The 14,135-nt window shown below is 34.1% G+C and overlaps 2 protein-coding genes across 2 annotated transcripts; both read left to right on the forward strand.

Moving 5' to 3' along the window:
* Positions 1–2,242: 2,242 nt before the first annotated feature.
* LOC107760098 (uncharacterized) lies at positions 2,243–5,591 on the forward strand. The gene is made up of 2 exons (XM_016578118.2): positions 2,243–2,401; positions 4,532–5,591. Exon 2 carries the CDS (start codon positions 4,574–4,576, stop codon positions 5,072–5,074), a length of 501 nt encoding a protein of 166 aa, XP_016433604.1. The 5' UTR covers positions 2,243–2,401; positions 4,532–4,573; the 3' UTR covers positions 5,075–5,591.
* Positions 5,592–8,256: 2,665 nt separating this feature from the next.
* Positions 8,257–10,797, forward strand: LOC107760099 (protein LHCP TRANSLOCATION DEFECT). Its single transcript, XM_016578119.2, has 2 exons — positions 8,257–8,560; positions 10,299–10,797. Exons 1-2 carry the CDS (start codon positions 8,282–8,284, stop codon positions 10,554–10,556), a joined length of 537 nt encoding a protein of 178 aa, XP_016433605.1. The 5' UTR covers positions 8,257–8,281; the 3' UTR covers positions 10,557–10,797.
* The last annotated feature ends 3,338 nt before the right edge of the window (positions 10,798–14,135 follow it).

The following is a 14,135-nucleotide window of genomic DNA, read 5'->3' on the forward strand; positions in this document are numbered from 1 at the left end:
ACTATTACATTTTTGTGAGTTTCCTATCTAAACTATTCAATATCCCAAGTTCCCCGGAACTATATTAAGTGAATATATTAAAAAAAACCTAAACTATTATACTTTTTTCAAATTTCCTATCTAAACAATTCAGTATTCCCAAGACCCCCTAAATTATATTGAGTGAATACACTAAAAAAACCTAATTATTTGAAGAAATACTTATTTACATTTACTTTGTAGCAAAAAATCAAATGAAAGCATATAGAGTTGCATTTTTTGAAAATCATCTTATGTTACATAATATAATTCAGGGGGTGGATGAAGTGGAAGCTTGCGTCTAGTGTTTTATGTGATGTGCCTCCAAAACTTAAGGACAAGTTAAGTGGTAGTGAGGCCGACTATGTTGTATGGAGCCGAGTGCTGGCCAGTCAAGAAATTTCATGTCCAGAAGATGAAAGTAGCAGAAATGAGGATGTTGAGAAGGATGTATGGGCATACCAGGAAAGACCAGGTTAGGAATGAGGTTGTTAGGGACAAGGTGGGTATGGCCCCGATGGAAGACAAGTTGCGAGAATCGCGACTGAGATGGTTCGGGCATGTAAAAAGGAGAGACACCAATGTCCCAGTGAGGAGATGCGAGAGGTTGACCATAGCGAGGCAGATAAGAGGTAGAGGGAGGCTAGAGAGTACTGCGAAGAGGTGATTAGGCAGGATATGACACTACTTCAGCTTACCGAGGACATGGCCCTCGATAGAGAGGTGTGAAGATCGAGGATTAGGGTTGTGAGTTGACAAGTAGTCGAGAGACTCTTCTAGTTTTACTAGTAGTACTAGTACTGTAGTGAGAGTACTAGTACTGTAGTGAGAGTGGGTTGTGTCTGTGTGAATGAGTATAGGCAAAGGAGTCGAGAGTTCCTTGTTGTTAGACAATGTGCAATTATTGGGGGTAGTTTTTGCACTCCTCTTGTAGCTTCGTATTCCTAGTTCCTTTCCTATTATAGGTTGTGTTATTTGTTTCTGTTATCTTATTTTCTTGCCATTATTATTGTTTTGTTTATTGTGTCATTTTCACTGTTCTTGAGCCGATGGTCTATTGGTGTATGGGGTTGCATTGGTTTTTTTTTTGTTGTTGTCGTCGTTGTCATCCTATGTTACAAAACAAGATTCAACAAATAAGAAAACAAGATGGACAGCAACTCCATTGCCTACAATGTGCTGGGTTTAATAAGAAAATTTAAATAAGTGTTCGTTCAATATATGGGTAAGAAATAAAAGAAGATTAAAACAAGAAACATAATAAATAATTTCATGAGAAACAAAAGAGGGAGAAAAATTTTCAGAGAGAAACTAGATGGAGAAAAGTGTGAGATAAGTAAAAAAATAAAGAAGAATCTAAAACATAATAAAGGCAACAAAGAGAAAATAAAAACTTAAAAAAAGATCATTTTTATCCATTACACACAGTCAGATGGATCCACTTTGATGGTTATTTTCATCTATCACGATCACACACTTTTTTGCGAGTTATATGAGACATATTTTGCCGCCATACAATCAATGAGGATAGAAGGTAATAAATATCTGATAAAATAATTAAAATACGTATAAATTTTTTACTTTTTTTTTTAAATCAGTGGTTGGTTATAAAATTTTTGATTTTCACCTTAAAATATATTTTGAATTTTTTTAAAAATTTTAAAAACTCCAAAAAAAAATTACTCCCCCGTCTCATAATATGTGTCGTAATTCTTTTGTGCATGCTCCTTAAGAAAGAATATTTTTTGACTATTTTACCCTTATTAAATATTTTCTCAATTTATGTGTCATCTCTATAATGACATTATCCATATTTTTACTAAATATGAATGTAATTGATTATTAAGGGTAAAAAGGGAAAAACATAATCAATTTTGTCTTGAACTTCTAAAATAACAAATAATTTAAGATAATTATTTTTAATAACCATGACACATATTATGAGACGGAGGTAGTAGCTATTTTCAAAATTTTCACCGCTCACAAAAATTCAAAAATATAAAAAAAGTCACGTTCAAGAACCAGGAAAATGAATAAATAAAGCACACAAAATCAAAGGGTAGCTTAACCTGCTGTCACATGTGGTTGACCAGTGAGATACGTTGCTATCAAGAAATGTAAATAGAGGCCCCAGTAGTAGTTAAAAAACATAGAGATTGATGCGTCATTTAGCACAAGATACCTTGAAATTGACATAAAATCATTGAAAATTCAAGTCAATTAAGCTCCCGTGAAAACTTATATAGTAGTAACAAATTATAGTACTGCTTTTGCTGATGAACTGGTCTGTGTTGCATTACTCTTGCTTTCATCTTCAACTCTCTCTTCTTGTGGGGTTTGTTCGACAATCATTTTTCTGAGCTCCATTTGCTACTTCTTGCTGGTAATTTTCGAATCATAATTTTATTAGCACCAATTTTTTTCATAGTTTCTTGTTGAGGTTCTTGAGTTATTCTTTGATTATGTTTAATACATTCTGGTCACTTAGTTAGATCTGTCTGTTCATTTGACTTTATAAAGTTTCAGTTTTTCTGTGTGTTTTGCAATTTTGGCTTCCTCTTTATGATCTTGAATACTATTTGGGATATGGGTCTTTACAGTAAAGCTTTGGTGTTATCTATAGAAGCTTTTAAAAACATATAATTTTTTTACTAAACTTTGCACTTCAAGGTAGCCCGGTGTACTAAGCTCCCGCAATGTCAAGGGTCCATTGTACACGACCTTAACCTGCATTTCTATGAGAAGCTGTTTCCACAGCTTGAACCCGTGAACTCCTGGTCACACAGGCTCCCCTTCTAAACTTTGCACTTATACTCCCAAAAAAAGTAATTGTTGCATAATGCGCCTCAGCTGATAACTTAAAGTTTTGAGCTTTAATGGTTTTTGGGTCGCTGCAAAATTTGATCTTTTTTGGTTTTTGACTGACTGTATAATATATAGCCTCGCATCAACCGTTGTTTTTTCTGCATGAGTCATAGGTTATGTAGTCTGTTTCCGCTGTTCGTTTTTGTTTGCTTTTGATGATAGGATTGGGTGGGGGGATATAGTTGTGATGCTGTCCAGAAATGACAGATTTTAAGTTGTACAGATGAAGATGGCGATTGAGTAGAAACGAAAGCACTAATCGGGTATATGTTTCACTGTTATCTTGCACTGGTGAATCATGTTTTAGACTTTAACACTTTTACTATAGGTCCAGTTGCTTCAAGGAGTGATTTAGCCTTTCAGAGATTTATTTGTTCATAAAATATGCATAACTTCTAATACTTTTAATTCGTATTTGCATAATATAAGGATGATATAAGTTTATATGAAGTAACGTGGTCCGTGATGATTCATATTGTTGGCCCCGACTTGTTTGGAATTGAGGCGTACTTGTTGTTTGTTTTTGCTGCTCTCTCCAGCCTAACCCTGCTAGTTAATTTCCATGGATCAGCTGGTTAAACTTTATTTTCTATCACGAGAAGATTTTAGCTGAAAATGATCGAATCTGGACAAACCTTTGGGCGTAGACATACTTTTGTTGGTAAATCTGAGAAATCTGAACAGAACTTTTCAGTTTATATCTGCCCTTTATCCTCCCAAGTGACATGATTCCACCCTTTTTAAGCCTCTTATTGTTAGTCCAAATATTACCGATACCAAGATGGTCAACTGTGTAGCTCTGAGAGTTAGATTTCAATGTTCTGTACTTCATCTACAGTTAGAATTCAATTTTGTGCAATACTCTGTCTCCTTTCCATTTATGATGATAGGTGTAATTGGGTACTCGTGTTGGATTTTTTTTGTTTGGATAGCATATTCATATATCTAAGCTGGTAATATAAGTAAATAACTCTCCTTTTTGTCTAAGCAGATCAGAACTGGATGAGAAAAAAGTTTCTCCCAGTCGCGTACTTTCCTACTAAAGAATTCAGTTTGTCTCCCCTTGTGTTGTGATTTTTCAAAATTTTGATGAACTTGGCTCACATTTTAGTAGAATTTTCATTGGCGTGAAGATTATGTTCTGGTGAGTATAATAGTGGTTTCCGAATCACTATTATCCTGAAGTTGTATCTTTTCTACGCCCTCCAATTACTATATGATATTGCTGCTTGCCTTTACATCGCAAATAATACAGTTGACATTTATCTGGAGGCAGGGGCGGAGCTAGCTCTTTGGCAATGGGTTTGGCGAAACTCAGTAGCTTTTGTCCAAAACCTGTATTTGTCTTAAAAATCTATTTAATGTGTATAAACTATTAATTTAGATACTAGTAACTTAGTATTAGAATCCCAAACCTCATAAGCTTCATTCACTGCCACGCTCCGCTTCTGTCTGGAGGAGCTGTATTTCTCAATCTCCCCTTAGCTCTTTTGGTTGCTGTTCATAATAGTGTATAGATGGAAAAATCATAAAATTTGAAGAAGCAACGAAATTTATGCCGACCTGGATTTCAAGTTAATCTAGGCTATGTAGCTCATCCCATGATACGAACTTATTTACGCGTGCTCTAATTTCTATTGTCTTGCAGGGTATAACTAAATATCTATCAATCCCAGAAAATTCAAAAAGCATGGCTCAAACATTAGAAGCCATCAAGATCGGCGGAGGTTCTGTTAAAGTGGGAACTACTGGTAAAGTTAGCGCCTTGATGTCAAGAGAATTAGATTCCAAGAAACCTGATTCTCAGACGCCAACGTCATCCAAGAATAAGTCTCCTAGTGTTTGTGGTTTCATTCCTGGTAGCGCGACCAGTCCAAAGAGAATGAAGCCAAGAACATCAGGCGACGAAGCAAGCAGCAGCGGGACATCAAAGCATAATAGTAGTAAAAGCCCTGAATTTGTCAGGAAGACGAAACACTACAGTAGAAAAACACATCAAGTTCCAATACTAGTATCCGAAAATACTTCAGTTGATGGAACTCCTATTAGCCAGAAAACCGACAGAAAGGGACCTTACATGGTAGAAATTGTGGACATAAAATGCAGAAGTATGGACAGAACTTGGACAAATCCTATAAAAAATAGCCTGAAGAAGCTTGGTTTCACAAAACTATCTGAAAACGCGGTCTAAGTACGCGAACTTCAAATATCAGCCTTTAGATTCTTGTAAGTGAATCTTGAAATAGCAGCTGGTGGATTACATTCTGCAACTTCTACCATTGAACACATGCTCGGCATCAGCTTACAGCTCCGTCTCTTCTTTTTAAGATTCGTGACTAACGATCCAAGATTTGGTCTAGAGTGACTGTTAGTCGAAGCCACGTCTGAAACTTGACGACATGGCTTGTTCATGCTGTTGTGATGGTTTAGTTGTAGCCTACTGAAGTACTCAATTTCTTGTAACACGAGGGATCCAACGGTTCCTCTGCTACCTATCTCAACGAGAGGATTATTCGCAGCCATCTTCTCAGCAACTGTAAATCCTAAGCCATTAGCTTTATACTCAGATTTTTGCATGATATGAGAGAAAGTTATGGTATGAGGTTGAAGAGAAATGTGTTGGTGTTTTTTCTTGATATGAGAATTGGTCATTTTGAGCATTTTCACGACTTGTTTACCTTATATCCTTTATCTCATAAAGTGAAACCTATGGCTTAAATGAAGATGGGAAAGGCTCTCTGACCACCTTATTCATGTGTTTACAGTTAAAAAACTTTAAATTTGCTCAAGTTGTGTACCAACTTCTAACTACTTGTCCATTCATTTTATTTTCATTATACCTGGTTCGAGCCGTGGAAGCAGTCACTAATGCTTGTATTAGGGTAGGCTATCGCATTATACCCTTTAGGATGCGGTCCTTCCTCGAATCCTACGTGAATGCGGGATGCTTTGTGCACCGTATTGCCTTTTTTTTAAAAAACTAGAAGGGGGGGGGTGATAAATTTATTTGTCTTTAACAGCTTGTTTGGATGGTTGTTATGTATCGTTTCATAATGTATCGTATAGTATTATATTGTACTATATCATTTTGATGTCACCGTAATATTTGTATAGATTATATTATTTTTCATCGTTTCATGATGTCATGCACCAATAATATGAATAATAAATTTGCAATATTATAAAGAAAAAGTAAGGTACAAGGTAGAACTATTATATGAAAAGATGTGGTATTAGGATAAAATATGATTATTTAATAATATGGAAGGGCTAAATGAGAAAAAAATAAAATAAAGGAACAATACGACTACACCAAATTGGTTGTTTCATAAGGTAACTCTTTTCGTTGTTACGTAACAATAGATTTAACTATACGATACAATAAAAATTTAAGTAACAATCAAGATAAACAATGTATTTAAAGTAATAATATGATACAATACAACAGATAAGAACCATCCAAACAAACTATAACCTTTTGTTTGAAAACTTGTGTTTTTGCTGTTGAACCTAAACATCCTATAGCTTTAGCCCTCTTAATACTACAAGTTGATATAAGAATTAATTATGGTAAATGAGCGATGTTTGTAGGGCCACAGGCTTTTAATTCTGTGGTTAATTTCTCCCAAGTGGCAATGGAGATGGAAAATAGATGATTGGGTTTTGCACCTAAGCGTGTGGCCTAGCGTCAACGAATGAATTGAGTGAAAATCGTTGACGATCAAAATTTAAATTTTAGCAGAGACAATAATGAAATGAACTTATATTTTCTCATTTGTCTAAACCCGGGTGGGAAAATAATTAGATACTTCTGCTAGTGGAAGGTAATAGGTACCTGATGAAATAGTTGAGGTGCACATAAATCGGCCACGACGCCCACCGTTATTTTCTTAAAAATAGATGGTTGGTCCTTAAAACTTTTCTAGGAGATTTGTTCTTGAAATTAGTATTGGTAGTTTCTTATGTTTGTGTTGCGGTGGTCATGTGAAATCACGAGCAATTCAGAAACTCACCTCTTTTGTCCTTAATGTCAATTTTTCTTATTGAATGGAAAAATAATGAAGATGATGGTCTTTAGGGTTCCGGGATTCTTACACAAATAGCCGATCAAAATTACTGTTTATTTCTTTTAGTTCTTATATATAGATTATAAACAGTATTCATCAGTTATTTTTAGTTTAAACGATTAAGTGCATGTCATTTTGGGTGGGAGGGGGCCTGGTAGTGAAGTGCCTAACTTGGTCCAACTCGTGTACCAATCAATTTATTGCTCTTTCACTATTTATTTTAATATATTTACAACTTAATAACTATAAGTTGTATAAGGGGTTTTAAGGAAACTAGAAAAGATTAAAAAGAAAAACAGAGTCTACCATTTAATTGCGAATTGCGATGTCCAAATTTGTCACTCCATTTGCTATGGTTACATCCAAAAGGTTTACTCTTACATTGGCATTTTGTTCCAAAAGTATTTGACGTTTTAGAAAAACAAAAAGTATTTACTTGTCATTTTTTCCAAATTCATTATTATTTCTTTAATTGGTAGATTGTTAATTAAACAGCCTCTCTGCCCCCTCGGGGTAGAGGTAAGGTCTGCGTACATATTACCCTCCCCAGACCCCACTTGTGGGATTACACTGGGTTGTTGTTGTTGTTGGTAGATTGTTAATTAAGTGAAAAGTTTAAGAGAAAAACAAAGAATTGTTTAGACAAATACAAGAACAACAACGACACAGTAAAATCCCACAAATGGGATCTGAGGAGGATAGTCTGTACGCAGACCTTACTCCTGTCCCAATGCGGCAGAGAGGTTGTTTCCGATAGACTCTCGGCTTTAGACAAATACTCTTATGATTAAATTATTAAATGACTTTCTTAAAGAATATTTTGAAACAAGGTGAAAACCTCTAGAAGTCATTTTTCAAGGTGTTTTTAGAAGAAAAAAAATGTTTTTTTCGTGGCAAAAACATCAAATAAACACAACTTCAAAACTAAGGGAAAAAAAACTTCAACTTTTTTTTTTAATAATTCCAAACTCTAACGCCTAATTATATGGAAGTCAAAAATAAAAAAGAGGTTGTTTTGGGAAGCTTGCTCTCTTTCACATTAATATTGAGAATTTGAAAAGAAAAAAAAAAGATTAAAAACCAATAAGGAAATAAAGTTAAACAAAAAAGGTGGTCTGGGAAGCTTGCTCTCTTACACATAATATCAGAGCCAGGTTTCGATCCTGGGACCTGTGGGTTATGGGCCCACCACGCTTCCGCTGCGCCACTCTGATTTTGATGTTATTCTGTTGCAGTCTATTTTTATTATTCAAATGTTATCCCAACAGCGATAGCCATAGTGATAAGGTAGTTGATTTGAGCTACCTTTTTTCAGAAATTCTTCTCTAACAATGGCCTCAATTCCTTGTACTCTCCAACTAAAATTCTCCTCCTCAACTCCCAATTTTTCATCTTCTTCTTCTACTTCATGTCCACCAATTAGATTGAATTCTTGCTTTGTGGGTGCTTCAAAACTGAAAAGAATAGGATGGTGTAGCAGACCAAATGGACTTGGACCAAGTTGTGGTTCAAGAACTACTTGCTGGTTTAACTTCCGTCAAAATGCTGAAACTGCTGGCGTTTATGGTAGTCAATCTCGTGACGACTTTGACCGCGACGATGTTGAGCAGGTTTGTTTTCTATTTCTTTCTTCTGCTCTAAATGTTACTGTGCTCTTTTTCATAGTACCGGTTTTCTAGTGGTTATTGTTATTGCGTTTTATCTATTTTCTAATTCTTATGATGTTGTTATTATTATTATAATTTCTGTTACTGACACTGATATATTGTCTCTTTCCGTCTTCTTGAGCCGAGGTCTATCAGAAATAACCTCTCTATGCTCTCAAGGGTAGGGGTATGATCTGCGTACACATTAACCTCCTCAAACCCCACTTGTGTGATTTTACTGGGTTGTTGTTGTTGCTGTAGTTTGACTTAGATGGAGTTTAGACAGAAGGAAAAACTTTTGAAACTTTTAATAGCTATGACATTTGTATGAATAATATGCCATTAAGGGTAACAGGAGGTCATAAGTTTGAGCCGTGGAAATAACCTCTTGTAGAAATACAAGGTAAGACTGCGTACGATAGGCCCTTGTGGTCCGGCCCTTTTAAGGGTAAGATGAAAAAATTTAAGGGTAAATTGTTTCAACTATACTAAATTGTCCTTCTTTCTGGAATGGATTATAAGGATATAGTGACACCTAAAATGGAACAAAGAGAGCCAATAAGTTCACATTGAGTCATATACGTAGGAGCAGAGGAGGATCCGGAATTTTAACTTTATGTGTTTAATACTATTTAAAGTTCTTAGTATTGAACTGATTATACTTTTATAATTATGCGTTCAAGATCTAATATTTGTTAAAATTTTGTTGTTTTTCACATATGCTAATGTTCTATTTGTTTTCTAGGGCACTTGTCAGTGCTAAAGTAATACTTTTGGACACATCTTATAGTCCATCAGTATCGATGAGCAACCATCTAAAAGGAATGATGAAGAAAGGATACTTGTTTCGGTAAAGTCGTGAGCTTTATCAGTAAGAAAGCTACATTATTACGGTGAATGATCACTCAACAGAATCCAATTGACAAAAGCATTGTGTGACAAAAACTTTCCCCTTTTAACAATGATCCAAAATATTATGTGCATATTAGTATGTTACTGAATCTAATTAGTAAAACTTAAATTGGAGTAAAAAGAAACATTGATCGGCATAATCCAACATTTTAATTTTAATAGCATGGGAACTTTAGCAGATGAGTCCCTCAACCCTTTGATCAATGTGTATAGTCTATATATAGAAGTAGTTTGGTTTGCAGAGATCTGCTGATTCACGCGAGAATGTTCAGATATGACATATAGTTCTGTAGTTTGGTTTGCAGAGATCTGCTGATTCACACGAGAATGTTCAGATATGACATATAGTTCTGTCAATCCTCATTTTTTATGCTAACTAAACGAAAGTACTTTGACATATGACATAGTGAGAAATTTCTTTGGTTGGAGGTATTTCTCTGAAAGTAGTATGTGCTGCTCATGTACTTATGAATGCCAAAGTTGCAGCTTTATTTTGTGCATAATATACAAACAGGCCCTCAACTGGCAAGTATGCCCTCCAACTTTGGGTGTGCCCAAGTAGGCAACTCAACTTATCTCCACTTTGCCCGTTGAACGCTCCAACTTACAAAATGATCATCTAGACATCTCCAAAATTTATGTATTACGTCAGCATTTGTGTTTACGTGTTCAACTTTATACAAGTTGAGCTGCCTACTTGTGCATTATTTTGTGCGAGGAGCGCTAGTTTCATAATAGTAAGCTATTTATCATGGAAACAACTCGCTGAATTACTTATTACTTTCTGCAGTACTTCAACTATATGGGCATGCTTGCAGTTGAGGGTACTTATGATAAGATGGAGGCTCTTTTGAGCCAAAACATACACCCGGTCGATATTTTACTGCTCATGGCTGCCACTGAAGGCGACTTGCCAAAAATTGAAGAGCTACTGAGAGCCGGAGCAGATTACACAGTCAAGGATGCAGACGGACGTACTGCCCTTGATAGGGCTGCTAGCGATGAAATCAAGGACTTTATCCTTAACTTTAAGGTCCAGAAGGCGTGAAGGAGGGCCGGCCTGTTGAGGCGTATCAAGTTTTGTTGTGAGCCATTAGTTTTGTTCATCTTCTTGTTTTATGCCATTATTTAGATTAACACCCTTTTACCATCTCTTATTTCTTATGTAAGCTCTGCTATTTGCTGTTATGAGCTGTAATTCATGCTTCAGAATTGTACTTAGCGAAACGTTTGTCCAAGTATTTATGTTTGCTTAATTTGCTGGTGAATTATTAGTTTCTTGTTTCCTACGTTTTCATCAGAAAAACAACAGTTTTCCATCTTTTCTCTTACTGCTATCCGCATTCGCAAGGTTTGTTCGAGTGGAAATTCGAATTAATTGTTGGTACTCGAATTTATAGGCTTTGTAGAATCCTAGAGGAATTCTGCCATAATCCCTGCAGCACCGAAATTGAGAGGCTTAAATTCCTTAAGGACAGTGACTACAAATCAGGCCTAATTATTTTGTCCCAGATTCTGTTATTTTTTCCAACATTTTCTACCTTATCAAGGTACAAGTAAGGTCTGCGTACATCCTACCCTCCTCAGACCTCACTTGTGAGATTACACTGGGCTTCTTGTTGTTGTTGTTGCCATGGTTCTTGTTCATAGTTGAAGAAACAATAATGTGATCATAAGCAACAACAATAACAACTACGCCTCAATAACGAACAAGTTGGGTTCGATTATTTGATCATAAGCACATTTCATTTATATAGTATCAAGTTAATGAATGTTAAAAGACTAATGCACGGTGCACTAAGTTCCCATTATGTGCGGGGTCCGGAAAAGGACGGGATCATAAGGGTCTATTGCACGCAGTCTTACCTTGCATTTCTGCAAGAGGTTGTTCCATAATGAAGCAACTTTACCAGTTACGCTAATGCTTCCCTTCGTTAAAAGACTAATGCAGAAACACAATATTTACCTTGTACTGGAAAATTGAGTATCTCCTATGCTGAGTCTTGGATTTTTCTTGTTCTTTTGGGATTATTTATTGATTTTCCAAACTAGTTAAAGTATGGAAAGCTCAAACAAGAGATAACCAGGAAAAGATTTAAATGTAAAGAACTTTTACTCTACAATTGTAATCTAACCGGTTATAACATATTACAATTTTTTGGGGGTTAAATTAATAGTGTAATTATTTAGAGTTACATTGACTTAATTCTATAAATACTTTTTGATATGAATGCAGCACGAGGTCACTGCGCTTAACTAATTTGGAGTATGTTCTCCTCATTTCTTATCAGAAAAATTATACTGTATAGCCGTTCTCAAAATAATAACCGATTTTTTTCATATATATATATATATATATATATTATATACAAATTTTATCACTTTTTTGGCTACCGAATATAAATAATTTCTAGCGCGAGCTAAAAGTAATAACACCCCTTTCTTATCGGCCCCACAAAAAGCCCACAACTTTGTATATTTTTAATTTTAGATCCACTTGTTTTTTCTTTTGAATAGTTTTGATTAATTCAGACTTTTTACCGAGTTTTAAAATCATTAAAATGTTGGAGTATAAAAAAGAAAAAATACACTCCTAAGTCCTAAGGGGCCTATGAAGGTCTAAAAAATCATGATTGTTAAATTAATTATTACAAAATTCAGTTGTATTCACTCGCAATCATACTTGTGGCGTTTTCTTCCTGATCACATCTTCTACCTAAATGCTTTTCTCTAAACTAGTCCTAGATACGCTTTTTGCGCGTGTGTCTGTCTCAATGTTAAAACCTGTGTTTAAGTTATAAAATAATTTTAAAAAAAATATGTTCTAAAAAATAATTTAATACAATTTTTTCCAATATAAGATCTATTAAAAGTTATTAAAAACAGAGGAAAAGATCCAATGAGAGCACAAAAAAATAGTAGAAAAGATAACTTGACAAAAGATTGAATCATACCCTCTAATGCAAAAAGGCGATTATGCAGTCAAGTTCACAATCAAGAACATCAAAATAAAGATGCATGGGTTGAATATGTGCATGCAAAATTCAACTACTAATATGTGAAAGTAAAATTCAACTACTAATACAAATACATGAATACAAAATTTAACTACTAATATAAATAAAATTTACTCAAAAAAAAAAAGAGAGAATCTGGAACCTTTAATTTTATAGTTGCTGGTTCAACAAAACAAAGTTTTATAATGATGAAAAGGTGCAATTATAACTTCTTTTATAGAAGTACCTATATGTATATAATGGTTTATAAATTTATTCAAAAAACTCTAATAAAAAAAAGTTCACAAAGAGCTCGTTTTCATCTGATATATTTTATAAAAGTTAGTGTCAAACATTTATACTAAATAGTATGTGTATGTGAATTAGTTAAATTTTGTTTACTAAAAGAATTTTCCAAGTGTGAAAAAAATTAATACTTCTAAATTTGAATATAGTTGAAAGTATCAAAATTTTCATAGTGTATGCGAATTAGTGAAAATTTTATTAACTAAAAAAACCGAGACCTTCCTATTGTGTGCGAATTAAACAAAATTTATTAACTAAAAAAAGACCCTCCTAAATTTAAAAGTAAAAAATTTAATAATACTCATAAATATTAATGGAGTTGGACGGAAACTTTCCTATTATGCAGTGAATGATAATCTTTCCTACAACGTGTACTTGAAATTCTATAACCAAAAAATATATATTAAAGGAGTAATAAAATGACAATTCATATATAGCAGGGAATTAATTAAATGACTATTCCTAAATAATAGGGAATTATTTAAATGACTATTCTTAAATAATAGGGAATTATTTAAATGAGTATTCTTAAACATTAAGAAAATAGTAAATGACTATTTTGTCAAGTGTGAACTCTATTTTAAAAGGATAAAAAAGACGAACGAAATTTCGCTAAGAACCTTCGTGCTTTTAATATAATATAGGTAAAATATCCAAGTAGTTTATGCATGGGAATATTTTTCTTTGTTTAATATTAAGTGCCATTTGTCCAAATCCTGAACTAGATCACTTTTGTATTAAAATGATTTATAATTTGGGGGGGGGGGGGGGCTAAATTATATATGCGCCATGTTCTTTTCCAAGTTAATTAATGACATTATTAACAAGCATAAAAAAACACAAAACATAATAAGAATTACACTAGTGACTAAAGAAAAAGAATGGGCAATGATTTACTTTGATCTAAACGAACTTTATTAATTTCTAGTTAAATATATAAAAGGAGCTTCAACTTTATTTCCAAAATCCTTCTAAATACAAAATTACCTGATCTAGATCTGCCAATTAAATTTTAAGATGCTCCTCCATACTTTCGTGGAAGCGGTCATTAATACTTGTATTATAGTAGACTGTTTATATTATACTCTTTAGGGTGCGGGTATTTTCCGAGCCCTGCGTGAATTCAGAATACTTTATGCATCGAACTGTCCTTTAAATTCGGTGTTCAATATCCGTTCTAGAGCCCGAGTAATTTGAATTCGCGTGTAAGCTCTCTCAAAGGAAGAAACACTCCCATTTAGAAAATTTCAATTTCTAAGACCTAAACCCGAAGAGCGGATATAAGAATTTTTTTCCTTTTTTTCGAAAAATTTGCATTTTTTTTC

The sequence above is a fragment of the Nicotiana tabacum genome, chromosome 1 (assembly GCF_000715075.1).
Source record: "Nicotiana tabacum cultivar K326 chromosome 1, ASM71507v2, whole genome shotgun sequence".
In the NCBI taxonomy this organism is placed as follows: domain Eukaryota; kingdom Viridiplantae; phylum Streptophyta; class Magnoliopsida; order Solanales; family Solanaceae; genus Nicotiana; species Nicotiana tabacum.

What these genes read in the sequence shown, in the direction of transcription:
- LOC107760099 (XM_016578119.2), top strand. Translation starts at nt 8,282, where the DNA reads ATGGCCTCAATTCCTTGTACTCTCCAACTAAAATTCTCCTCCTCAACT. An exon ending in ACCGCGACGATGTTGAGCAG is followed by an intron (nt 8,561 to 10,298) that starts GTTTGTTTTCTA and finishes TACTTTCTGCAG; the next exon opens with TACTTCAACTATATGGGCAT.
- LOC107760098 (XM_016578118.2), top strand. Translation starts at nt 4,574, where the DNA reads ATGGCTCAAACATTAGAAGCCATCAAGATCGGCGGAGGTTCTGTTAAA.